This window comes from Microtus pennsylvanicus, chromosome 13 (genome assembly GCF_037038515.1).
Source record: "Microtus pennsylvanicus isolate mMicPen1 chromosome 13, mMicPen1.hap1, whole genome shotgun sequence".
Taxonomy (NCBI): Eukaryota; Metazoa; Chordata; class Mammalia; order Rodentia; family Cricetidae; genus Microtus; species Microtus pennsylvanicus.
The window spans coordinates 79,724,620-79,751,348 of NC_134591.1; the positions used below are offsets into that span (position 1 = coordinate 79,724,620).

At 49.8% G+C, this 26,729-nt stretch overlaps 2 protein-coding genes across 5 annotated transcripts in view; one reads left to right on the forward strand and one right to left on the reverse strand.

Moving 5' to 3' along the window:
- Tas1r1 (taste 1 receptor member 1) lies at positions 1-9,137 on the reverse strand. Of its 3 annotated transcripts, none has more exons than XM_075946696.1 (6): positions 7,916-9,137; positions 5,144-5,450; positions 3,190-3,441; positions 2,051-2,263; positions 1,660-1,780; positions 1-932 (listed from the first exon to the last, which is right to left on the reverse strand). In XM_075946696.1, the coding sequence occupies exons 1-6, from the start codon at positions 8,200-8,202 to the stop codon at positions 1-3; spliced, it is 2,112 nt and encodes a 703-aa protein (XP_075802811.1). In that variant the 5' UTR covers positions 8,203-9,137. The 3 variants fall into 3 exon arrangements, with proteins under 3 accessions (XP_075802811.1, XP_075802810.1, XP_075802812.1); XM_075946695.1 differs by having other exon boundaries at positions 2,680-3,441; XM_075946697.1 differs by lacking the exon at positions 3,190-3,441.
- Positions 9,119-26,729, forward strand: part of Nol9 (nucleolar protein 9) — a 19,547-nt gene continuing 1,936 nt past the window's right edge. Inside the window, exons 1-11 of one of the 2 annotated variants that reach the window (XM_075946698.1) lie at positions 9,119-9,644; positions 10,602-10,821; positions 11,038-11,165; positions 15,837-15,972; positions 16,085-16,175; positions 16,710-16,807; positions 20,700-20,861; positions 21,735-22,035; positions 22,788-22,899; positions 25,253-25,430; positions 26,173-26,306. In XM_075946698.1, coding sequence (XP_075802813.1) covers positions 9,156-9,644; positions 10,602-10,821; positions 11,038-11,165; positions 15,837-15,972; positions 16,085-16,175; positions 16,710-16,807; positions 20,700-20,861; positions 21,735-22,035; positions 22,788-22,899; positions 25,253-25,430; positions 26,173-26,306 — 2,049 coding nt within the window. In that variant the 5' untranslated portion in view covers positions 9,119-9,155. The remainder of the gene's footprint in view (positions 9,645-10,601; positions 10,822-11,037; positions 11,166-15,836; positions 15,973-16,084; positions 16,176-16,709; positions 16,808-20,699; positions 20,862-21,734; positions 22,036-22,787; positions 22,900-25,252; positions 25,431-26,172; positions 26,307-26,729) is intronic. The other variant, XM_075946699.1, reaches the window with a different exon arrangement.

Here is a 26,729-nt window from a genome sequence, read left to right on the forward strand (position 1 = left end):
TCAGGTAGAGCCACTGCGCCTCGTGTAGTCTAGAATGGAGGCCTGAAAGTGTTCCGTATTGTTGAGGTCTGGACGGCAGAGAATCACATAGCACTTGGGGAGGAAGTAACCGCTGAAGCCGCCGCTCAGAGTGGTCAGCCCCGCCGTCACATAGGCCGCGGACAAGTAGCTGCCCTGGTAAATACTGGACATGGTGAAGAAGGTGATCCAGGATATGAAGTTGAGGAGCAAGCTGAAGGTGACACATTTGGCTTCGTTATAGTTCTCTGGCAGTTCCTTACCCAGGTAGCTGCAGGCAAAGGTGCTGATGGAGAGAAGGATATTGTGGGTGAACGCCAGCAGGAAGCCCACAGAGTTGACCTCTGTGCACTCAAGAATTATCAGATGGGGGAAGCGCTGGTATTCCCTGGTGGGCAGTGGGGTCCACAGTGCAAGCCACATGAGACAGATGAGCAAGTGGACCGTGGAGCTGACAGCGACGAATAGACTGGCACCATGGTTTTGGGCCCAAGTGTGGTAGAACATGGGGACCTTGGTGGAAAACTTGAAGATGATGACCAGTTGGAAGGAGCGGATTGTCAGGCAGGAGAGGAAGACCGCAAAACCAAGAGAAAAGAGGGGCCGACACAGTAAGCATGTGGGCACCGTGGGCTCCCCAAAGAAGCCATAGAGGCTGCAACTCCCTGCAGCCAGGGCACCCAGCATGAAGAAGCACATCCTGCCTCCGGCTGACCTCACAACGGGCGTATGAAGATGCCTTACAAACAGGCCGGTGGTCCCAACCACCAGCAGCAGCAGGAGTGTGTTAGCTGTGAGCAGCACCACAGACACAGGATCGTGCCAAGTCAAGAATTCCACGGTACGTGAGAAGCAAGCCGTGCTTCCCACAGGTGCCCACTCTTCTTTTCCACACGGCTGGCAGATCTGGAGATCTGAAAGAAAGAGCAAGGTTCCTGAGAGTCAGGTGAGCAGAAGGAAGGGGAGGTGTGGGAAGGAAGGGTCCAGGTCCTTGCGAGAGCTGCATCTTGGCAGGCAGGTTTTGGAGCCACAGGAGAAGGGAGCCTATAGAACAGCCTCAGGCTAAGCACATCCTCAAAAGGTCCGTACTTTATATGGCTCAGGATCTCAAAGGGGGAGGGGGGTTGCAAACATGGAGAACTTTATGATTTGGTCTGAACGAAGAGCTTTAAAGATATCTTTGCCTCTCCCTTCGGCATTTCCGCCAACCAGATCCACCTGCTGAGCATCTACTCTGAGGTACCTGACTCTCCCGTCACCACAGAGATAGTGAAAGGAAAGAATGTGTCCCCCTGTTGTCTAAGCTCTAAGCTGAGTCCATAGCTCCCTACTGTGCTCTCTGCCCTCCACCGTGAGTCACTGAATGGAGCACACTGACTTCCTTCTGCCACGGACGAGCCTGTGTCTACCGTTAACCCAACCATTCAGGTGCTGACTCCCTGGCACAAGGAAGGGGCTTCATAGAAACAGAACAGCACGAAGGATAAAGAGGTTGCTTCTAGGACCAAATTCATCTGTGCAAGCTGACAGAGGACACACGGAGACCTGACATTTCCAGGTGGTGTCCCAGGTGAACAATCAGAACTCAGCCTGGCAGGTTCTGGGGCCCTTGTGTGCTGGACCCCTCACCCGCTCACTCACCACTTTTGTTGAGGAAGGTCCCAGCCTCACAGGGCATGCACTCAAAGCAACAATGGTGGGAGCCCACAACCACTCTGTGATGCCCTTCGAGGCAGTCTCTGGTGCACACAGACGCAGGAACCTGTAAGAAGCCACAGTGGTTTGCAGTCAAATACAGGAGCTGCAGTCCAGGGGCAGCTCACACGCAGCACAGAAACGAGATCTCCGCACCTCTGCCCTCCAGGTTCAGGTGCAGAGCAGAGTTCTGGGAGCGTCTGTTCCTGGCAGGTCTGAGCAGAACTCAGGTGGCCTGACATCTGGCATCTCCTTCCTGTTCTGGGTAGGTACCACCCCCCCACCCCCGCTCCTGGTAACAAAGCTGTCACCTGGTGACTGACCATGTCCCTGTTACCTGATTGCTCTTCCCATGCCACCGGATTTTTGTCTTATTTATGTCTAGTTGAACTGGAGACAATGTGGCAGAGCCAATGACCTCGAAGGTCCATTCAGGCCCATTCCAGTCCCAGGCGATGATGTCGTAGTCATCTAGAGGATCCCCGATGTCATCGAATGCCACCGTGTGCTTATGTAGAAGGAAATTCACCTTGCGGATCTGCTGCAGGAGCTGGGACAGACAGACGTCATGAAGCCAAGCTACTATAGAACACACAAATTCAGGCAACCCAGGAAGCAGGCAGGAGCTCTCTTGTGCTTGTCCTGAGTGGTTCCAACCCACCCATAAGGCCTGGTTCCTTCCTCAGCAATCTGTTCCCACTTCTAGGAATCCCCTTGGTCCCTGCCCAGCCTCCTGAGAGACCTCTAATAAAGGACTCTTTTGCAGACATTGTTGGCCTTTGATATCTCTGGGGCACGGTGGGTGGGAGAAGACAAGGCTCAGAGAGGAGAACTGATCTAAGAGAACAGAGACTCTCCTCACAGTGAACAGAGATTCACTGTCTCCCCAGATAGTCCACGTACCCACACTGCCAGGGCTGAATGGTCGGTCGCCTGGATGCAGACACCCTGGCTGGAATCTCTTACCTGCCAGGGGTAGACTGGACCCCTGGAACAGGTCTCCGAGGTACATCCCAGGAGCTGGTGGAGACCATGGGCCACAGCATACACAGCCTGGTACACATTGTAGGCAGCACTCATGGAGAAGGCTCCAAGCATGGGCATGTTATGTGTCGTGAAGGCATGGCACTCTTGGCACAGCTGGTTAGTGCTGCACCGGGATCCCTTTGGACAAGACCTGGGGTCACCCTTTACTGCCCTGATGTAAGCCTCTTCAAACTCCTTCAAGCCAGGGACAAGTCTCTGCTGGATGGCCACACCCAGCACTGTCCCAATGCCCTGGATCCCAGGCACACTGGTGATGTACGTAGAGATGGCCCAGTCTTCTGAGGCAATCCACACCTTGCCAGTCAGGTTGGCCAGCACCACTGACCTGAAGAACACTCCAGCCAGGTGCCGGCTAGAGAAAACCACGACCACAGTGGTCCTGGCTTGAGCTAGCTGCTGCATCATCTGCTGCATTCTCGGGTCACCCACCTGGGCAGAAGAGGGCACGATATCTTTGAAGGCAATGCAGATGCCCTGTGGGGTGGCCAGTTCCTCCAGCGCCCGCACGCCCAGCTGCCCATAATCACCATAGCTGCCGATGAGTGAGATCCAGACCCACCCAAAGCTCTGCAGCAGCAGCACCATGACCTTCACCTGATGCTTGTCGCTGGGGATCGTGCGAAGAAAGGACGGGTACTGGCGCTTTGAGCTGAGCATCACACTGCTGGCCTCGTAGCTGATCTGGGGGAGGGGTTCCATTCAGTGATGCCAGCAACATCAACCTCCTCATAGCCCCCACCCAAACCAAGAGGACAGGCTCCTCTGGAGAGTTCCAGGAGGTATGGGAATCTGCTTATAGATCAAGTGAAAGGGCTATGTCATTTAAACATGCAACAAACCATGCTTCCTTGGCATCAGTGGGACAAAGTAGGAGACCTGAACTCTCAAGCTGAAGGGGTCACTTCTGTCCTGTACACTGTGGAGACCTACCAAGGTCCCCCTGAGAAATGACATGTTCAGACTCAAGTTTGAGGAGTATATCTCTAACTGAAGTGAAAAGGCTGGAAAGGCTCAAGACTAGAGCAGGGGCTGATGGGATCATCTATGTGAAAGACAGTGGTGCTCTGTAAAAGGCGAAAGATTTAACCAAGTGTGGCTGGTAACCCCAGCAGTTAGGAGGTGGAGGATCAAGAGTTTAAGGCTATCCTAGACTCTAACACCAGAACAGGGCCAACCTGGGCTACAGAAGACCCCGTCTCAAAAAGACAAAAGAAAAAGATGACAGATAGGTTCTGAAGGGAAACTAGACTTTAATGGTGACGGTCTGAAAACTGTTAGGAAAAAGCTAGGTGGGTCGTGTAGGCCACCGTGAGGCTGCAATGGAGAGTGAGTTCCTCACAGAGCCTCTGGGGGGGGAAGCTGGGTGAGGAAGGCATGCACCAAAGTCAGGATGCATGGTCTCCATGGCCTGGAACAGGAGGAAAGAGGAGACCAGGGAAATACCAGCTGCCTCAGAGGCAGGAGGCAAAAGGACTCTCCAGAGAGAGGAGCTGAAAGTAAAGAGGGTAGGGATATAAATGTCAAGGATAGTGCCGTACAGCCCAGGTCAGACAGGCCACAAAGAAGCCAAGTAAGGTAGGAACTGAAAAGTGCTCTTTGAGTTTGGAACTGTAGAAGGTATTCCTACAGCTAGACCAAGTGCGGATAGAATCCGAGACTGAGGCACAAATGGACAGGTGAAACAAGCTAGACCCTCAGATAGCTCTAGGAAGGTCAGCCAGCGGCAGCGGCAAGGGGCAGGAAGAACCAGGCACATGAGGACAGGGAAGAGGGATCCCTCTAGACAGAAGAGCTACTTGGACAGACAGCTGAGGACAGCAGCGGCCAGGCACGGGGCAGCCCAGGACCACCACTGAACAGCAAGGAAGAAAGGTGGCCAGCGAGTGATGCAGTATCTGGGTGGGAAAGGCTTTTGGGATAGCAAAGGCAGTGGAGTCTTTGGATGAAGAGAAGGCAGAGAGTGAGCAGCTGGGTAGCTACTCTTTCAAAAGGACAGGGAGTTGGCTGTGGTGGCCCACACCTTTAATCTCAGCACTCAGAAGCAGAGGCAGGGGGATCTCTGTGAGCTCAAGGCCAGCCTGGTCTACAGAGTGAGTTCCAGGGCAGCCGGTGCTTACATAGTGAGACCCTGTGTCAAACCAACCAAACAAAAATCAAAAGGTCAGGGTTTCCCCATGATGGCTGAGGCAGGAAGGCTGGAAGCAGCTCGGGGACAGACAGGCAGGAAGATTGGGCAGTAGCCAGGGCAACAGAATGCCTGCGGCTTGACTAGAGAGGACTGCCCAGAGATCCAGGGCCTGGGCAGGCTAGCCTCAGGGAGGCCGTAGCTCCCATGGCCCTCCACCCTAGACTCGTAGATTGGGATCCCCAGGGCTTGGCTTACCAGGGGCATCAGAAAGGGGCCCAGCAGGGCAGCAGCAGTGACGGCGTGGTCAGTGTTGTCAGGCCCGATAAGTGCTACCACCTTGGAGGAATAGTTGTGAAGGTCTCTCTGCAGTGCTATGTGGTCAGTCTCCTGCTGGGCGAGCACCCTCAGTAAGGCGTACACATTGGCTGACTCTGAACACACATCATACAGCTCATACCCCAGGGAGACGTTAGGAAGCAAGACTGTGGAGTTGTTTATCTCCTCGATGCCGAACCGCATGGCCTGAAAGAGGTGGTAGCCGTGGCCATTGAAGCTGTCAGGCCTGCAGGGAAAGCCCAGGGAGGACTGAGAAGGTTGAAGGCCCGCCCCCACCGCCACTACCACCATCTCCTGCATCCCAGGGTCAATGCCAGCCTGAACACCCCCACTCAGCTTCTCAGAAGTGAGATATCACACACTGCTCAGTGCAGGGTCTTTCTTGTATGTACAAAGTTTTCTGCTCTCATCGGAATGCGATGGTTTAATAAAGGAAAGCAAAGACCTTTCCTCCGTGGCCACGGCATTCTGTAGCACACAAGTATCAGAGCGGCATCTTTTTCGGCTGATTATCCAGGAATGCTTGCTCACCTAAGTACCTGTCTGAGCGGCTGACTCAAGGGTCTAATAAACTGTTCAATGACTTTTGGCTTAGTGTTTGGATAGAATTTCCAATAACTTCAGAAATGGCCCTAAGCATACTTTTGCTACTTATACTATATATCTGAAGTAGTGTTCTCAACACTCAACGTATCAAATTGAAAGGAAAAAAAAATCTGTGTCCAGACATGCCATATATTCAGCTGAGATTGTTTGTTTTTTGAGACAGGGTTTCTCTGTAACTTTAGCTGACCAGGCTGGCCTTGAACTCACAGAGATCCACCTGCCTCTGTCTCCCAAGTGCTGGGATTAAAGGCATGAGCCACCATGCTCAAATATATACCTATACTAAAGTCATGTTAAAAATTTCAGGAGGGGCTGGGGAGATGGTTCACAGTTAAGAGAAGTGACTGCTCTCACACAGGTTTGGGACGCTCAGTTCCCAGCACCCACATGGCAGCTCACAACCATCTGTAACCCCAGTGCAGGGGCTCTGATGACCTCTTTTGGCCTCTGTGGGCACCAGGCATACATGTGGTACCCAGACGTATTTGTAAGCAAAATACCAACATACATTAAAAAATAGTCAGATGGTGGTGGTACATGCTTTTAATCCCAGCACTTGGAAGGCAGAGGCAGGTGGTTCTCTGAGTTTGAGGCCAGCCTGGTCTACAGAGTGAGTTCCAAGACAGCCAAGGCTCAAAAAACCAATAAACAAATAAATAATAAAAAAATCAATCTTTAAAAACATTTTCCAGGTAAAAATTGGCATGAATGCAAAAACTTAAGAAGCCCTACCCTAAAGAAACAGGGTTAACACATATGCACACACACACACACACACACACCAGCACAGACAAGCGTACACACAGGGAGGTCCACATTAAGGAACTGGCTTACATGACTGTACAAGTTACTCAGTTCAGAGCTGTAGAGCTCACCAGTAGGCTAGACAGTCAGCTGAACCGAGGGCAGGTGGGGACAGTAGTCCTGAATCTGAGGGCCGAGTCTCTTTACTCAGAGTCTCTCTTCTCTCTGAGGCCTTAAAGGGATTGTGTGAGACCCACTTACTGTTGATGGACAGCCTGTTTTATTCAGTCTATCAATTTAAATCTTAATCACATCACAAACAGACTTTTCCAGCAACATCTAGACTGATATTTGAGCCAACAACTCTAGACACCATCTCTTGGACAAACAAAATGTAAAATTACCTCACACCTGCCTTACAGGGTTCAACCTAGGCTGAGTTTTCTCTGCTCTGGCCACTGTTCTCCACAGAGCATGACGCTGAAGACATGACACGCAACCCTGCTGCACACCACTCTCCAAGCCTCTGCCTTCTGGAAGATGCCCGCTCCCTGCTTCTGTCACTCCTGTCCCCCGCGTGGACAGAGAGTCCTTCAGTTTTATAAAGCCAGTTTTCTTGTGTCCTCAATCCTGTCTTCCAAGTCCAAGTTTCTCCTTCCCAGCCTCCTGTTGGGAGCTCTTTGGCCTAGTCCTCACAGGCCAGGGCTTCCAGAACCTTACTTGCTTCCTGGCCAACAGTCTGGTAGTTCCTGTGTGTAGAGTATCTCACAACCTGTCGGCCTGTAGTGAGAACACTCTAGACTTCCCAACAGGGGACTTGCACAGACTAAGAGCAGCCATCTTTAAGAAGATACCCGTGGGGAATCCCAAGTGCCAGCTTCAGAAAAGCCAGGGGGACTTAGAGTTATAACACGCTCTAACAGCAAAAATGAAAGAACATATCACAGTACAAATAACACATTGTGATAAAATAAATGAGTAGTATCCTAAAGTAGAAACGGATGGGCTGTTCAGCTATCAGCCAGACTTCAGTCCTTACAGATCAGAAGGGAAGTACGGGCCAGAGGTGAGCGGAGGAGCCTCTGTGTTCCACTGTGAGCCCCTCTCTTTCTCCTTCCCTCTCGGACAGGGTTTCTAGCCTAGGCTGGCTTTGAACTCACAATGTAACTGCACAAAGACGGTTAGCTTGAACTTCTAATCCTTCCAGTACCAGGGATTGTAGGTAGAATGTGCACAAGCCATCCCATGTGGCACTGGAGATTAAACCCAGAGCCTCGTGTACTCTAGACAAGCTCCAAACCGATTGAACCAAGTGACAGCTCTGGCGGCCCCTTCACTCACCTGTCACAACGTGTCACCTGGGGTTGGTTTCTCACCTGCAGATAGTCTGCATGGAGACCGAACAGGCCTGCGAGGAGGTAATCTCCTGGGAGGCTGAAGCTCGGCGAGGACTCTGTCTTGTAGCAGCTGAAAGCCCAGCAATAAGCAATGTGGAGCTGCAGGCTGAGCAGGTAAGCTGCCCAGAAAAACATGCTGGCCAGATGCCCCTTCGCCCAGCATGGCTGAGCACACCTCGGACAAGGCTGGCTTCTTAAATACAATGAGTGACAACTGCCCGGACGCTTCATAGCTTCGTGCCCCTGGAAGGGGTGGGACGAGTCCCGTTGTAGAAAGACGGCTGGTCTTCCGGGCTGTGGTCTCTCTCAGGAACTGGGCAGGGTCAGGGCATGCATGCAAACAAGGTGGCCCCCCTGAGACCCCTCCTCTGGACGGTTGTGGTTTCTGTCCTTGCTTGGGTGCTTTTGGCTTCACCTGGCTAGGGAAGGGAGCCCTGATGGTTTTCCGGGAGGACACTCGGGCACTGAAGGTCAGGGTTGCTCTCAGGGAACTGACGTCTTTTTTTTTTCTTTTTGTTTGTTTTTATTTTTGAGGCAGTCTCTTGCTCTCTTGTCCAGGCTGGCTTTGAACTCCTGGGCTGATGCCACCTTCCTACCTCTGTCTCACGGAAGTAACTGACAGATAGTACTGCTGGCTGTTAGAGTCTCCTGAGAGTTACAGGAGTTACAGGAGTCAGTAAACCTCATTTAGTAAACCCGAGACTAGGCTCCGAGTGCTCACCTGCTGGCCCTAGTATTCAGACTTTCAAAATGTTTTAATCATCATGGTTTAACCTTGTCCTCCAGGATTGCTCCCATCGGCCAAAAGTCAAATGTATGCAAACCCAGCATTATACATTATACAAATGGACCGAATTTGTTTTAAAATGCCAACCCTGTTTTTATTTATTTTTTTCTGCAGGAAGAAAAAGAAATCCCAGGTGGATTTCCTGAGAGGTGGCCTTGTGGTTAAATCTAGGCGCTTCGACTCCCACTCTTCAGCCAGCCAGGGTGGGGTTTTGCATAATGTTAATGGGGCCCTGGATGGGATGGCCGCCCGAGCCTAGGCACGGAGGGCTGGAGTTCCTCATGTGCTGCACAGGCCGGCCGGGAGAGGGCGCCCGCAGCTCTGCACGCCTGACGCTGGGGAGCGGGGCGACGCGATCTCGCGAGATCGTCCGGGCCGGAGGCGTTCCGGACCAAGCATGGCGGACTCCGAGGTGCTGCTCAGGCGGGCTCCGAGCCGCTCCTCTTGGCAGCGGGCTCGCAAGGCCCGGTCCCACCTCCTCCTCAGCCGTCGGGGCCGTCGCCGGTTTGGGGTCCTGACCCGGGGCGAGCTGCGGCGCCTGCGACGGCGGCTGCTACGGGCCCAGGCTTTGGGCGGCGACTGGAAGCTAGGTGTCACCGCGGGCACGCACGTGGCGGAAAAATGCAAGGTCCGGAGCCGCAGCGGGTCCACGCCGGGCACCGGGTCCACGCCGGGCACCGGGTCCACCCCGAGCAACCTATCCTCGCCCCGCCGCCAGCCCACGCCGCGCCGCCAGCCCACGCCGCGCCGCCAGCCCACGCCACGCCCGCAGTCCTCGCCACGCCCACAGCGCGCGCACAACTTCCCACCTCTGCCGACGAACGTCACCCAAGCCGTGCGGAACCTAGGCTCCGGCCGAGTGTTGTTGGTGCTGCCCGCCGAGGAGGTGAGTCGCCCGCGGGGGAGCTTCTGGTGACCAGGCCGTGTTCCTCCGGATGCAGGTCGCATGCAAGTCCATCTTCATCCTACTGCTCAGGGATCTGCAGGCCCGCTGGCTGCGCTGTACTAGCAAACTAATGTGTCGGACTTTTTGGGCACTCAGCTGCCAGCTTTCCGGGTGTCCCAAATCAGTTAGCACTCCCAGCTCTCACGGGAGTGACGGTTGGCACCTCTTTCTCGTGTTTATGGGCCGAAAAACAGGGTAGGTCCCTTGCAGCCGGAGTTAGACAGTAGCTCGGCAGAGCCAAGAGTTAAACTCAGGCGGTCTGACCCTGGTTAAAGATTGCCCTTCTTATGCCCGGAAGGAGTGAAGCCTCGGGAATTGGAGACGGGTATGCTGTGCGCCTTTGTAAGCGCGGGTTGGTAGAGTTTGTGAGCCTATTGGGAGCTGCAACGGGGGTATGATGTTTAGGGTTAAGTTAAAACCTGACAGAATTTGGTCACTTAGTACAGTGCAGCCTTGTTTTGGTTTTATGTCTTGAGTGTTTGTCCTGCATTTCCGTACATCATGTGCGTGCAGTGCCTGCAGAGGATCCTCTGAAACTGAAGTTAGAGGAGCTTGTGAGCCACCACGAGGGTGCTGGGAACCAAACATGGGTGCTCCGGTAGAGCCGCCAGTGCTCTAACCAGTGAGCCACCTTTGCAGCCCCAGTGCTGTCTACTTTGACACTTGGACGTGAGTTTTCACACCAGCCACTCTGAGTGTAGGGAGGGTTAGATCTCCATGAGTCGAAGAACTACGCAGTCAGTTCTAGAACAGCCTTGGCTACATCATGAGGCCCTTTCTCAAGGGGATAAAGATCATTTTGATAAGTGAATAGCAAGTTAAGATTTTAGAGTTTTTCTGTCTTTGGTAGCAGTATCTATAATGTCCATAATGGTTTTTTTCTTCTTTCCCTGCTAGGACTTTATTTTTAGTGGGATATGCCGTGTGACTTGCATCTATGGCCAGTTGCAAATCTTTGGCCATATCATCAAACAAGGCCAGCCCGCCCAAGATGTGTTTTCTGCCTACACCCATTCTTTCCTGAGCATCAGGGCGATGCTGTACCCAGAACCCGAGAAAAGCGAAAAGGAGGTCAGAAAAGAGATACGGGCTCTGCTCAAGCCGCACATGAAACTGGGTAACTGTACTCTAAGTATTAAAGTACTGTGATTTCCGCTGTTTTACACCAAAAGTTTTCCAAGACCATGAAGCTAGTAGGCAGCAGACTCAGGTTGTGCTGCCTCCACCCAGACATAAAAAAGTCACCTCTACTTCACAAGCCTGTAGTTGAGATAACAGCCCTTGGGATCTAAATTGTTACTAATTCTGAGGTGGCCTGCTCCTCTCTTTGCAGATGACAGACACTGGGTGATACACTATTTCACTCCCCTGGCCTCCGTCGTGCTGCTGGAACAGCTGAAGTCCCCTGCCGTGGACTTCATGAGCTCCTATAAGTGTGCTTCTTACGTCTTCCGGCAGGAGGTAAGGCCTGTACTCACTTAGAGCTGCTGGTCCCTTGCACCAGAGCCGTCAGCTGAATTGTTAGGAGCACTTTCAGAATGATCATCCTCTGTCGTGTGTTAGGGGTAGCACTTCGGGGTGTCAACAGTTAGGAGATAGTCTCTATAGAAAGGTGTATCATGGGTAAAGGCACTTGCTGAACAAGCCCGAGAATGTGGGTTCCATCCCAGGTGCTAGTGTAGGAGGAGAGAGCACGCCTGGGCTTTGTCCACTGGCCCCCACTTACGCGGTGTGGCGTGCATTTACACAGGCACCTATAGAAAGCTCATCATGAACATTTCTCCTCCTCTTCTTCAGTTTCATTGCCCAGCAGAAGCCACCTTTTTATCAGCTATGGTAGGACAAGCCTGTAATCCCAGCACTCGGGAGGTGTAATCAGGCGGATAAGGAATTCAAGTTCATCTCCAGCTAGATAGTGATGTGGAGGCCACTCTGAGCTACATGGCACCTTGTCTCCAAAAGAAGAAGAAAAAAGATATCAAGTTGGAGATGTCAGGTAGGCGCTAGAGTATGTGAGTCTGTAGTTTGGAGGAGATGGTAGGGCCATCTTCTGTTGAGAGCCTGCAAAAGAGAGGGTATCCAAGAACACAGATTCGGTGAGAGAGAGACAGACAGACAGCATGGGCACATTGACGGAGTTTGAGAGGGGAGAGGGTATAAGGTCTGGGCCATGTCACTCGAGAGGAGGTTAAAATAAGGAAGTCACAGAGGAGCCAAGGAATGACCAGGGATGGAGGGCTTGCCAGTCTAAGGTGGTCTAAGAAAGTCTACAGATGGTTTTAGTACACTGCTGAGGGACAGCCTCCCGATGTAGTCAGGAGGTGGGGAGAAGGAAGCTGAAGGAACGCAGTGGCTCCAGGGCTCTGTAGTGAGAGGTCATCATTGTTGAGAGGGCATTGTGAACCACCCTGCTTGATCACAGCCGGTGGGAATGCAGGAGCGCTGGAGTGACAGCGCTGTGGAGGGGAAGCTCAGCTGGACTGCCCTTGAGTCCATGATGAATGTGTTTGCTTATAAGGCCCTGTGGCCTTGGGAGGAACGAGCATTCTAAGGCGTGCAAGTGCAGGTGCAAGCAGAAGCCAGAGGGCACCTTGAGGTTTTGTCTGTCTTTTGAAATAGTCTCTGATTGGCCTGAAGCTTACCAAGGAGGCTGGATGTCTGCCACAGCCTCAGCGTCCTAGTCCCAGGTGATAAGATCGTACACACCCACACCCACAAGCGCTCCATGCCTGGGTTCATGCCCAGGGCCTTAAGATTATTGGCTGAACTATTTCCCCAGCACTTACAAGCAGTTTTTTGTTTTGTTTATTTTATTATTATTATTTGGTTTATTTTTGTGTGTGTTTTGCCTACATGTATGCTTATGCGCCACATGTATGCCTGGTACCTGAGGAGGTGCTGAGAATCAAATTCCCGTCCTTTGCAAAAACAGCAAGTATTCTTTTTTTGTTTTTGTTTTGTTTTTTTTCGAGACAGGGTTTTTCTGTGGCTTTGGAGCCTGTCCTGGAACTAGCTCTGTAGACTCACAGAGATCTGCCTGCCTCTGTGCCTCTGCCTCCTGAGTGCTGGGATTAAAGGCGTGCGCCACCATCGCCCGGCTGCCTGGCAGTATTCTTTTTTTTGCTTTTTTGTTTTTTGAGACAGAGTTTCTCTGTGTAGCCCTAGCTGTCCTGGAACTTGCTCTATTGACTAGACTGGCCTCAGAGATCTGCTTGCCTCTGCCTCCCGAGTGCTGGATTTAAAGGCTGCACCACCAATCCCTGGTGAGGCTTTCTCTCTAAAATGACTCTAGCTCTCGTCGAGGTGACATAAACACTGACTAGCGCAACTCTCCCCTTGTCGACTTAACATCGACACACACAGGTTATTAAGCCATAACCTTCCCTGTCCGTCCCCAATATCTCATATTAATGCCAACATCACAATGGGTACCAACCATTCCAATTTGGGTTTGTTTTATTTGTCTCATTTCTGTGTAAGCCTTGGCTGTTCTGGATCTTGCTCTGTAGATCAGGCTGGCCTCGAACTCATTAAGGAGGCTCTCTTACGAGTTCGTGGGTAGCCTGGTCTATGTTGGACAGCTTGGACTACAGAGACCCTGTCTCAAAACAAACCAAATAAATGCTATGGCACCACCCCTCCTGGCTGGGCATTTTATTGTATAATCACCAGAAGACAAATAGGTGAGGGACAAGAGTAAGCAAAGAGTTCTTTCATAGTTCCTTACCACTGGGAGAGGGAACCAAGACATTCCTGACGTGCTACGCAAAGGGAGATGAAGGTGGTTGGGGCATGGATGTGCTTTTGTGATTATTGTTTCAGTATTTAATTATGTGGGTATACGCACATGTGTGCCAAGTTTCTTGGAGACCAGATGTATGAAGTTAGAGCGCTGGAGCCGAAGTTACAGGAGGTTGTAAACCAGGCAGCATGGGTGATTGGAACAGAACATCTGCCTTCAGAAAGAGCCCCTAGTCCTCTTAACCTCGGGCATCTCTCCAAACCTCACCCCCACCCTTTTTTATTTTTTTAAATTTTTTTTTTTTGAGACCCGGTGTTACTATGTAGCCCAGATGGCCTCAACCTTGTATTCCTCTTGCCTGTGGAGTTCTGGGATTGCAGACAGATGCTACTGTGGTGGCTACTGTGGTTACTTTTATTATTTATTTATTTTGTTTTTCAAGGCAGAGTTTCTCTGTGTAAGAGTCCTGGCTGTCTTGGAACTTCCTCTGTAGATCAGGCTGACTTTGAACTCAGAGTTTGAGTTCTGCCTCTGCCTCCTGTGTACTGGGATTAAAGGCTTGTTTATGTGGGGGGGTTGCCTGTGTGTCAGTGTACATACACACGCACGTGGGGTCAGAACGTGATGTGGAATGTCTTTCTCAATTGCTCTCCACTTACTCCTTGTACAAGGTTTCTTGCTGAACCTGGGGCCCACCAGTTGCAGCTAGTCTAGCTAATCAGCTTTTCCCAGGGTTCTCCATTCTCTGTCTCCCAAGTACTGGAATTACAGGCCACCCTCACACCACCCTAGTTTTTGCATGAGTGCTGGGGATTTGAACTCTGGTCCTAAAAACTAGAGTTTTATCCACTGAGCCATCTCCTTAGCCCTCACGTGAGTGCATTCTGAAGAGATTTGTTTTGGTTTGGTTTTTCAAGACAGGATTTCTCTGTAGCTTTGGAGCCTGTCCTGGAACTAGTTTTTGTAGACCAGGTTGGCCTCGAACTCACAGAGATCTGCCTGCCTCTGCCGCCCAATTGTCGGGATTGATTGATTGATTGATTAAGACGTCTGCCACCACCACCTGGCTCTGTACTTGTTTATATGTCTGTGTATGCCCCTTATTTTTTTTTTTTTTTTTTTTTTTGGTTTTTCGAGACAGGGTTTCTCTGTGGTTTTGGAGCCTGTCCTGGAACTAGCTCTTGTAGACCAGGCTGGTCTCAAACTCACAGAGATCCACCTGCCTCTGCCTCCCGAGTGCTGGGATTAAAGGCGTGCGCCACCACCGCCCGGCTGCCCCTTATTTTTAGTAGGCCAGAAGGTGGCTTCCAATTTCCCAGAGGTGAAGTTAACAGGTGACTATGAGCTGTCTGACATGAGTGCTAGGGACCAAACTCTGGTCTTCTGCGAGAACAGTAATTACTCTTAGCCACTAAACCATCTCTTCAACTCTGGGCCTCTGTTTTTTTTTTTTTTTTTTTTTGGTTTTTCGAGACAGGGTTTCTCTGTGGTTTTGGAGCCTGTCCTGGAACTAGCTCTTGTAGACCAGGCTGGTCTCGAACTCACAGAGATCCGCCTGCCTCTGCCTCCCAAGTGCTGGGATTAAAGGCGTGCGCCACCACCGCCCGGCTCTGGGCCTCTGTTTTTATCCCTCACAGAAAGAACTCTATAACTCTCGGGAGGCACCTGAGTCAGGAATGCCCTCTGTGATTGCTGACTGCCTGAGGATGCATTGTGGGTAGTTTCTTTTCTTCTCCTCTTATGTATGGTGGATGCTTTTCTTCGGAACCTCCCCACGGCAGCTAGCACGAGCCCTTTGTAGGGCCCTTATGCTTCCTGAGGACCCCAGAAGAGACTGAGCACAGCCGCCTTTGCCTCTTCAGCTCCATTTGCATGTGCTGTGTCCTGTTTTGTGTTTCATAGATGGCCTTGACTTTATTTCAGATCAGCCAGCCTGTCCTCCCGCGGTGGCCTCTGTTGAACTTTCCCTACATTTTAATCTCTTTCTTTTCTCCAGAGGCAGCAGCAGCCTGAGAGTGGGTATGCGCTGTGCAGAGACATGTGCTTCAGAGAGAGTAGGCAGCCCAGGCTGATGGGCTGTGCTTTAGTGTACTGAGAGAAAGGAACCAATTTTTGTTTTGTTTTGTAACTCACAACTATATGTTGATGCTCAGCGGTAGTGGTGCACACCTTTAATCCCAGCACTCGGAAGGCAAGGACAGGTAGATGTCTGTGACTTTGAGGCCAGCCTGGTCTACAGAGCAACTTTCATGACAGGCTCCAAAGCTACAGAGAGAGACCCTGTCTCAAAAAGCAGAAACAACTACATGTTGCTTATTAGTTTAGAAACAAGCCAATGTATATTTTTAAGGAAACTTTCTTTAGGGTTTGAATGAATTGTTGTATTTCAGCATTATCCTGTGCGGGTTAACGCTGAGTTTATAACTTTGAGAACGATTGGCCTCAGAAGACAGCGGAAGAGGGCAGGCATCTTCTTGAGTGACAGTGCCCATTGTGCCCTGGAGGAGCTCGTCAGTGTGTCCTGTGGTGAGCATCCCCTTCCATGAGTCTCGTGTTTCCCAGAGCCTCTGGCGCTGCGCAGCTACAGTCCTGAGGACTGGCTGGCACTGGGGCTCACTGTTTGTTTTACCTGCAAAAGTAGATGGCTGCCCTGTCATCCTGTTGTGTGGCGCCTGTGACGCGGGAAAGTCCACGTTCAGTAGAATACTGATTAACCAGTTACTGAACAGGTAAGCACGCTTGTGTTTTCATTCGGTCATCTGGGCATGAAGTGAGATTCAAATACAGAGACTTGGTTTTTGTGTGATCCTTTGAGGCACAGTCTTACTGTCTGGACCAGTCTGGCCTTGGATTCTTGGTGATTCTCCCGCCTCAGTCTCCCTAGTGCTATGATTACAAGTGTAAGCCACCATACCCAACTTGGTGGAGACACTGGGGGTGGGATTGTGTTTGGCTCTGAATGCTGTGGACTGGGCAGTGGCACTCTTCATGTGGTGATGATGCTCACATACTGACTCTGACCTGTAGAAGAAGGGGTGCTTGGACATGATCTAAACGGGTCCAGATGTCATCTCTAAGCCCAGAACTGAGCTGTTACATCTTTGCAATAACCTTGCCTGTTGTGAGTAGGATGGGGCCTTGCCCTTAGCCTCTGGTGCGTGACAGCTACAAGGCTGCTCGGGGTGACGATGTCCATGCGGCACAAAGTCACTGCCACAGAGGACAGCTGCTTGAGACTGGTCTTTCTCTTTGCCGGTTTCCAGCCTCCCTGGGGTTGACTACCTGGAATGTGATCCCGGGCAGACGGAGTTCACGCCTCCTGGCTGCATTGCTTTACTTAACATTACAGAACCGCTGCTGGGTAAGTATTGCGTGTGTTACATGTCTTGGGCTTACGAGGTTTAAGAGGAATCACATTCACAAAATTCTGTGCATAGGGAAGCTTTCACAGCAAACTTGAGTGTGCTTATTTTAGGAAATGCTTTATGTAAATTTGTAAATATTTTATTTTAAGTCATTGGTGTTTTATCTGCATGTATGTCTGTGTGAGGGTGTCGGGTCCTCTGGACCTGGAGTTACAGACAGTTGTGAGCTATGTGGGTGCTGAGAATTGAACCTGAGTCCTCTGAAAGAGCAGCCAGTGCTCTTAACTCTGAGCCATCTCTCCAGCCCCTGTTTTGTGTAAATTGCAAAGACATTTCACACTAATAACATGTTAGGCGACCTGAGCCCTGGCCCGGTCCTGTTGAGCCGTGCACAGGTTTGTTCTCTGCAGTCACGGGGACTGCGTACTGTCCTCTTCCTGTTTCAGAGTGCATTTTAGAATTAGAAAGCACGCAGAAGCAGTGTGCTCATCTTAGCCACCCCTGGGCGTATAAATCTGTTTATAATGTGCTTCCCATTGCTACATCCAGATTTTCTTTGTTATCTCCTAGTGAAGTGCTTCTCCTTACAGACCACTTCCACCTCTCAGCTCCTAACTGTTCTCTAGCCCAGTTCTGTCCCTGGGAATGGACCTAGTTAGTCTTGTAGGTGAATGAGTCAGTTACTGCATCTGGCTTGTTTACCAGCTTCTAGTTTATGGAATGTGTCAAACTTAATCTCAGACTAAGGCCATGGCTTGATGGGTAGAAGACCCAGCCACACAAACCTAATGGCCTGGGACATGTAATAAGGTGGATCTGGTTTCGTGGATAGGCCTGTGACCCCAGCACTGCTGTGGCAAGCTGGAGGGCAGAGAGATGAAAACCAGCTTGCATAAATCATACACAGAGAGAGAGAAAATAAAATCAGCTTAGTTTTCTTTGTATGTCTGAGATGATTCCATTACATATTTGCATCCTGTGTTTTTATCCACCCAGCTTTTGCGTGCCCTACAGTGTGTGTGTGGAGATGAGAGAGTAGCTTTGGAGAATTAGTTTTCTCCTTCCACCTTGTTGGGGTGAATTTGGGTCCCTTATTTCTTTGCTGCTTCACTGCATATACCAGACTAGCTGGTCTGCAGGCTCTTAAGTGGCTCTCGTCTCGCTGCCTCCCTTCTCCCTCAGTGCTGCGATGGCAGATGTGTATCCCCAAATTCATCTGCTCATGGGTTCTGGGGACTGAAGTTTGGTCAGCAGGCTTGTGTGGCCCCGCACCTTTCCCACTTGAGCCCTCCTCTTCCCACTGTGGGAGTTCTGGGTTTCTGCTGCTGTGAACAGTGCTGCCATGAGAACAGGGGGCGAGTACACCATCGAGACCCTGCATTCAGGTTCATTTGTGTGCCTAGATGTGCGGTTCCTAGGTGATGTGATAGTCTCCTGTTGACCTTTTTGAGAAATTACCAGACTTTCACAGTGGCTGTGCTGTCTCTTTGATCTTCTTGGCCGTGTTGCCTATTTTGATTACAGATCCCCAAGCAAGTGTGTGTTTTGTGCTTCTGTGACCATAAATACTGAGTGTCCTCCTCTTGAGTGTTTATATTTCCAGTGCTGTTGGCCACTTGTAAATCTCAAAAGAATGCCTATTTAAGTCCCTGGAGTTTCTTTTGGTTTTTATTTGTTTGTTTGTATTATTTTGTTTTGATATTTCAAGATGGAATTTCTCTGTGTAGACTTGGCTGGCCTGGACTCACGCTATAGACCAGGCTGGCCTCGAATTCAGAGATCTGCCTGCCTTTGCCTTCTAAGTGCTGGGATTAAAGGCGTGCGCCACTACTGCCTTTATCTTGTTTTGTTTTTGAAGCAAGGTTTTTTGGTCTGTGTAGTCCTGGCTGTCTTGGAACTCATAGAGATCCATCTGCCTCTCAAGTGCTGGGGTTAAAGGAGTGTGCCACCATGCGCATGTTTTGTTTTTACATTTATTTTACACTCACTTATTTTGAATAGGAGTTGGGTTCAAGTGTCTTGACGCGCATACACATACATACAGAAATCCAGTGGCAACTTGTAGGAGTCACTTCTTTGTAACGAGTTTTTTCTGTCCTGCCAGCTCCCAGATACTGACTTGGAGATACCTTACTAATTGTGAAAGCTTGGCCATGAGTTCAGGCTTGTCCCACTAGCTCTTATAACTAATTAACACGTATTATTAATCTTTGTTCTACCACATGCCTTTTACCTATCTCCCACTCTGTGTGTCTGACTTGTTCTTGTCTTAATGTCTCCTGCAAACCAGACCCATCCTTCTGACTTCCTCCTTCTCTGCAGGAAGTTCCTCCTATGCTTTCTGCCTGGCTATTGGTCAATTACAGCAACGCATTTTCACACATTGTACAAATATTCCACAACAGTTCCTTCTTCCCATGTAGGTTTAGGCGAACTACACTGGCCATCAGCTCAACGGAAGCACCTTTATCTGATGAGCTGTCATCAGCCTTTATTACTTATTTATTTACTTACTTATTTGATTATTTATTTGGCTTTACATGATAGGCTTTCTCTATGTAGCTTTGCTGTCCTAGAACTTGCCCTGTAGTCCAGGCTGACCTCGGATTCACAGAGATCTGCCTGTGCTTCCTGAGTAATACTGGGATTAAAGGCATGCAGTACCGCCAACCAGTTTAAGACTCCCCCCCTCTAAGATTTATTTTTAATTATGTCTGGGGGAGGGGCGTGTATGCACATGAGTGCTAGTCTCCTTAGAGGTCAGAAGAGGGTGTGAGTGTCCACTGAAGCTGGAGTGAGAGTGGATTGTCAACTTCTTGACATCAAACTCAGGTCCTTTGCCAGAGTAGTACATGGTCTTGCCACTGAGCTGTCTCTCTAAACCTTGGGGAGATTGGGCTTTTACTGTGTAGCTTGCCACTGAGCTGTCTCTCCAAACCTTGGGGAGATTGGGCTTTTACTGTGTAGCTCTGGCTAGCCTGGAACTTGCTGACCTGGAACTCAGGTTCAGATGCTTAGCCTCCCAAATTCTGGTATTAAACATGTGTTCCACAGCCAGATAGTGATGGTGTATGCCTTTGCTCCCAGCACTTGGGAGGCAGAAGCAAGTGGATCTCAGTGAGTTCCAGGACACCCAAGACTGTTAGAGAGAGAAACTCTGTCTCGAAAGTATGTACCACCACTTAGCAGAGGATTATTAAAGGTTATTAATTGAATTTTCGCTGAGTTTTATAAGCCCTAGAAGGTGGGGGTTCATAGTTGTATCCCAGATACCTGGAATAAATGCAGTCATGTCAGAACATGATCAGAGTTTACTTACATACATGAAATTGGGAGTGTATTTGTATGACAGGGTTTCTCTGTGGTTTTGGAGCCTGTCCTGGAACTAGCTCTTGTAGACCAGGTTGGTCTTGAACTCACAGAGATCCGCTTGCCTATGCCTCCCAAGTGCTGGGATTAACGGCGTGCACCACCATCGCCCAGCTTAAGTTGACTTCTAAAAACATAATTTGATGCTCTTCTTGGTGGTTTGAGCTTTCCTAAAATCTTTGTCAGGGTTGGCAGTGCCACAAAATCCTGCCCACTGTTGTGTGGCCGTGGCTTGGTTATGTTTGCTTGGTAGTGTTGTAGATAGAACCTCTGTAGCAGCAGGTCTCAACCTGTAGGACATGACTCCCACAGGGGTCACATACCAGGTATTTACATTACTATTCATAACAGTAGTAAAGTTGGTTATGAAATATCAACAAAAAGAATGTTATGGTTGTGGATCATCACAACATGAACTGTATTACAGGGTTTCAGCGTTAGGGAGGTTGAGAACCACTGCTGGAGCCTTCTGTGTGTTAGAAAAGTGCTTGATTCCTGACTCCGGCTTTTGTTTTCTAGGACCACCTTACACCCACCCGAGGAAGCCACAGAGGATGGTGTATTATGGAAAGATGACTTGTCAAAATGACTATGAGAATTATATTGAGATAGTGAAGTATGTGTTCAGAGACTACAAGAGAGAGTCCCCACTTATCATCAACACGATGGGCTGGGTGAAAGGTAAGCCCGTATACATGTGATGCAGTGTAAGCAGCTACCATGAGTGCTGTACAGGTGCCCTGTGCTGTTTCCATACATGTGTGCTGTGGTGTTCAAATGAGGGTCAGCGTAGGCCGTTCCCCCTATGTAACGGAGGGCAGCCTTGAACTTGTCAACATACCACCTCTTCCCCAATCAGGATTATAGGCATCACTGTTTGTTTTATGTGGTGCTGAGGGAATGAATAGTCCACCAAGTAAGCCAGAGCTCTGGTTTCTGGTCTTTTGGGTTGTTGATTATTTTTTAATCAATTGACTGATTTTTGCTTGACTGTTTTGTCCAGACATTGTGCACAGTGCCCTTGGAAGCCAGAAATGGGTGTCAGATCTTCTCAGGTGTGCACACGCTGCCTGGCCATGTCTTTCTTGATTTTCTTTTTGTGTGTTTTTGGTTTTGTTTTTTTCAGAGGCAAAGTTTCCCTATGTAACAATCCTGGCTGTCCTGGAACTCGCTCTGTTAGACCGCGAGCTCACAGAGATCTGCCTGCCTCTGCCTCCCGCGTGCCGCACCACACCAGACCCACGCCTTTACCACACCAGACCCACGCCTTTACCACACCAGACCCACGCCTTTACCACACCAGACCCACGCCTTTACCACACCAGACCCACGCCTTTACCACACCAGACCCACGCCTTTACCACACCAGACCCACGCCTTTACCACACCAGACCCACGCCTTTACCACACCAGACCCACGCCTTTACCACACCAGACCCACGCCTTTACCACACCAGACCCACGCCTTTACCACACCAGACCCATGCCTTTACCACACCAGACCCATGCCTTTGGTGCTTACTACGCCGTGCTCTGCTCTCTCTTCCATCACAGATGATGGACTGCTGCTGCTTGTTGACCTGGTCCGGCTGTTGTCTCCCAACTACGTCATTCAGTTGTATTCTCCCCGGGGTCCTACAATGCCCTCTCTGACCTCAGAGTATGTAGAGCTCACAGACGGCCTGTATACAAAAAGCAAGATCAGGAAACGTCGAGGGTTTGAAATTGAAGAATTTGGAGACAGTTTGGATTTTACTGAAGAAGAGAAAGACTCCGGTCCAGTTCCGGTCTTCCCTGGACATAAGCTGATGCTTGTTTACTCAGAATTTCCGTGTAGTAAAAATGAGAAAAATAGGTAAGTAAAGTGTCACTTGGGTAAAGAATGAAGCTTAGCTGGGCAGTGGTGGTGCACATCTTTAATCCCGGCATTCAAGAGGCAGAGGCAGGCGGATCTCTGTGAGTTTGAGACCAGCCTGGTCTACAAGAGTTAGTAGACCAGCTCCAAAGCCACAGAGAAACCCTGTCTCGAAAAACCATTAAAAAAAAAGCGGGGGGGGGGGAGAATGAAGCTTCCTATAGTGGGCCGGGCATGGCATGCTCATTTGTTTAGAGAGCGGGTCATGGTGACTCTTGTCTGTCATTCTGGCACCTCAGAGGCCGAGTGGGGCATCATGAGTTCAAGGCCAGTCTACTGTGAAGCCCTGTAAACAAAAAGAGAATCCTCTTAAGACTTCTCAAGACTTTTCAGGGGTACCACTGATGTACATTTAAAAGGAGAATGATTCCTGTTAGGAGCATGGAGATGGAGCTTCCCATGCCGGTGGCCAGAGGCTCGGTGCTGAAGAGTCTTTGGGTTTCCTGGAGGACTGTGTCAAGAGAGAGTTGTGGGTGGAGACCTGGAGGGGGACAGGGGCGGGGGGGAGTGTCTTATTGGCCATTAGACCAGGGTACGTGCTGGCAGTAACAACCACATCTCCAGCCCTAGGGTAGGGATATCTTGAAAGAGCAAGGTCTAGTGTGCTACCTAATGATTGAGATGCTGTTCCCTTCTGCTCCCAAGTGGGCATGGTATATTCTCTATTTACCTTGTTGTGCTCTACTTTTCAGGGCCAAATACAATAAAATTTTTCGAGATCTGGCGGTGTTGGGCTACCTTAGCCAGCTGATGCCTCCTGTGCCAGGGCAGCTTGGTCCTTTGCACAGCCTGACGCCCTATCAGGTAATCAGAATTGGCGGGAGAAATGGTCTCTTTACTGATAAGGTGCTTGAGGCTCTGGTGTCCTGGCTGCTCTGCCTCCTCCTGCATATTGCTTCCCTAATTCTCAAAACAGCCCTGTGATTAGGTTCTGATATTATCCCCATTTTTCAGATGGGAAAACTAAGGAATGATGAGGCTGGGTTACCTGAGAGAAGATGGAGAGCTGACGTTTGGTCCTTGGCTGGCAAGCTTAGTGTGTGGTGTGGATTGTGGTTTGATGTCAGCTGACCTGGTGCCACCTCAAGTTTGCACTTTCCACCTGCACAGTGGCGGTGCCTGACGTCTCAGGATGCTGGAGAGCTCTGTGGGGACCGTGCAGCCGTGTTCGTTTGCTGTGGGTCCCAACACAGAGACTCACTATTAATTATAAATACTCACCAATAGCTTAGGCTTGTCTCCAGCTGGTTTACAACTTAAATTAACCCCGTTGTTTGTTTTTTAATCTATGTGCTACCCTGAGGCTGTTCACTTCCTCTGTGACCCTCCCACGTTGTTTCTTCCGCTTCTGGCTTGTAACAATGAGAGCAACACATCTTTACAGTGTACAGAAGGATTATTGCACAGGACTGTGTTGACGCTCAGCCCAGGCTTCATAGGCGTGTGCACTCGCACACATCCTTCGTGTATGTGCACACACACTCACACACTCTCTCAGTGATTTTGCTCTGACAACACCATGACCAAGACAGCTTTTTTTTTTTTTTAGAGCTTATGTGGGAGTTTTATTGAGATACAGGGAATGGAGAGAGGAAGAGGTAGAAGAGGTAAAGACCATCCTACCTCTTCAGAAGAACAGCAGGAAAGAGCCCAAAGCAACTTATAAAAGAGGTTAGCCAGCAGTGGTGGTGCACACCTTTAATCCCAGCACTTTGGCGGCAGAGGCAAGTGGATCTCTGTGAGTTCGAGGCCAGCCTGGTCTACAGAGTGAGTTCCAGGACAGGCTCCAAAACCACAGAGAAACCCTGTCTTGAAAAAAAAAAAAGAAAGGCTGTGTGTGTGTGTGTGTGTGTGTGTGTGTGTGTGTGTGTGTGTGTGTGTAAACTGGGCTTAGTGTTTCAGAGGCTTATGGTCTAGGATGTTGGGACAAAGGCATTGGTGGGAGGAGCAACTGATGCCTCACATCTTGATTCATAGTAGGAGGCTCAAGCAAGCTGGGAATTATGTGAGTTTTTTTCGTTTTTCAAGACAGGGTTTCTCTGTGTATCGGCTGTCCTGGAATTCTGTAGACCAGTCTAACCTCAAACTCAGAGATCTCGTCTCTGCCTTCTAAGTTCTGGGATCAAAGGTGTGCACCAAAGCCGGGCGGTGGTGGCGCATGCCTTTAATCCCAGCACTTGGGAGGCAGAGGCAGGCGGATCTCTGTGAGTTCGAGACCAGCCTGGTCTACAAGAGCTAGTTCCAGGACGGGCTCCAAAACCACAGAGAAACCCTGTCTCGAAAAACCAAAAAAAAAAAAAAAAAAAAGGTGTGCACCACCACGACCCAGTGCAGTGGGATTGTTTTTAAAAGAAAGCAAATTCCTATTCAACAAAACACAGCTGGTAAAAACTCCAAAGACCCAGAAGAAAAGCTGAGCTGAGACTGGAATGGCAAACCAGACTGTCATTTTCCCGGTTGCTGCCAACACCTACTGTGACGTCCGATCAGCTGCAGCCTTAGCTCGTGGAATCTCTTGACTTACCATCCTCACTTTACATAGCCATAGATCTGTGACTTTCTAGGCTGCTGCCTGAACAACTTTCCGTTCATCAGTCTATAAAGAAATGCCCTGGAATCCTACAAGTTGACGCTAATGCTTGTGCTCTTGTCTCCTGGTTTGGCTTTGTTTTCAAGTTGAGGGGAGACAGGAATGAAGATCACATGGATAGAGGGACGAGAAGGAGGGAACTATGTCACCCAGTCTCCTTGACCTTCTCGCCCTCCTGCCTCTGCTTGCCATATGCTGTGAGAATAAGCATTGGCCACCCCATCTTTGGCTGTGCTAGGGATCTGCATTTTGGGCCAGGACTTCCATCAACCAAGCCATCCTGATTTATCTTTTCACAATCCAGATTTTTGTCTGGGTATGATGGCCCAAGCCCTGTAATCCCAGCACTGGGGGACTATAGACAAGAGGATCCCTGGACTTGGTGGCCAGTCAGTCTAGCCAAATCAGCAAGCTTTAGGTTCGATGAGAAACCCTTTTTCTCAAAATAAAATAAGGTGAAGCTTTATGTGGTGGCCTGTTGGATCTCTACTTTGAGGCAACCTAGCTACGTAGACCTGAGATAGAAGTCTGTCAGGAAGAGATGAGCATTTGTGGTTTATTCTCTAGGTCCCCTTCAATGCAGTTGCTGTCCGGATCACTCATGCTGATGTTGCCCCTGCCCACATACTGTACGCCATAAATGCCAACTGGGTTGGGCTTTGCAGGATCCTGGAGGACATGAAAGGATACACTCGGGGTCCCATCCTGCTTGCCCAGACCCCCATATGTGACTGTTTGGGCTTTGGTGAGTTGAGAGTAAATACTGTCTTCTTCACTGTACACAACTGGTATTGGCCTGTACACGGAATTGAGAAACTCCTCTCGCTAGGGAGATGAATGTCTTTTCTGTGTGTACGCCTCAGCATTGACACGCTGCCTGCAGCTACCCAAGGTCTTCTGTTAGCCTTCTTTGGTTCCTCACAACTCAACAGACGGATGTTTAGATTCTTTGTACTCTCTTAAAATTTATTTTATTTTAGCTGGGCATGGTCTCTCACTCCAGGAGACATAGGTATGTAGATTATGTGGGTATGTGCACATGAGTGCAGATGTCCCTGGAGACCAGAGATGTTGGGTGCTGGGTTCCTGGAGCTGGAGGTACAGCTGCCTTTAAGTTGGTGCTGGGAACTGAACTTGGGTCCTGTGGAAGAGTAGCAACCACCCTTGAGCCTGCTGAGCGATCTCAGTAACCTTCAATTGCTCTTTGTATTCTGAAAGCCAAGTGCTAGAAATTAAAACGCCTTAATTTATTCCATGTGCATCTGTCTGCACCACCGGCCTGGTGCTCTCAGAGGCCAGAAGGGGGCGTCAGATCCCATAGAGTGGAATTGTGAGCCACTTGATGGATTCTGGGTCCTTCGCAAGAGCAACAGGTGTTCTTTCCTGCTGAGCTGTCTCTTCAGCCCCACATAAAGCTCTTAATGTCAGGATCAAGCTTTGCTTCCTGGTGCTTGAGCTGTGAGACTGATGCTGCTCTGTGTCTACAGGCATCTGCAGAGGCATTGACATGGAGCAGCGGATGTACCACATCATCACCCCTCTGCCTCCAGAAGAGCTGAAAGCTGTGAATTGTCTGCTGATTGGTTCCATTTCCATTCCACACTGTATTATCAAGAACCAGGTGAGCCCACACGGGAGAGTCCTGCAGGGAAACCCGGGCAGGCGGAAATGAACTGAAGTTGGCAGTCAATGCAGCAGGTGCTTTATCTGGAAGACAGACACTATATTTTGTGGATGGGATATTGGGTGCCTCAGAAGGTTCAAGTCAGGATCCCAGTGTAGAGCCAATAATAGAGGAGGATGTGGAGAGCATAAGATACCTCCTTAGGACTGCCCTCCTAGGACTGCCTTCCTAGGGACAGTCTTTTTTTTTTTTATTATTTTCACCTAATATATATAAATTTAAGAAAATAAAAGGCCCAGCTGGGGAGTGGTAGCACACACCTTTAATCCCAGCACTCAGACGGATCTCTGTGCGTTCAAGGCCAGCCTAGTCTACAAGAACTAGTTCTAGGACAGGCTCCAAAGCTACTGTGAAACTCTG

Coding starts and splice junctions, on each gene's coding strand:
- Tas1r1 (XM_075946695.1), bottom strand. CDS start 8,202: ATGAAGCGTCCGGGCAGTTGTCACTCATTGTATTTAAGAAGCCAGCCT. Junction 3,442..5,143: donor GCCCCTTTCTGATGCCCCTG/GTAAGCCAAGCC, acceptor CCCCTCCCCCAG/ATCAGCTACGAGGCCAGCAG. Junction 933..1,659: donor GACCTTCCTCAACAAAAGTG/GTGAGTGAGCGG, acceptor TCTTTCTTTCAG/ATCTCCAGATCTGCCAGCCG.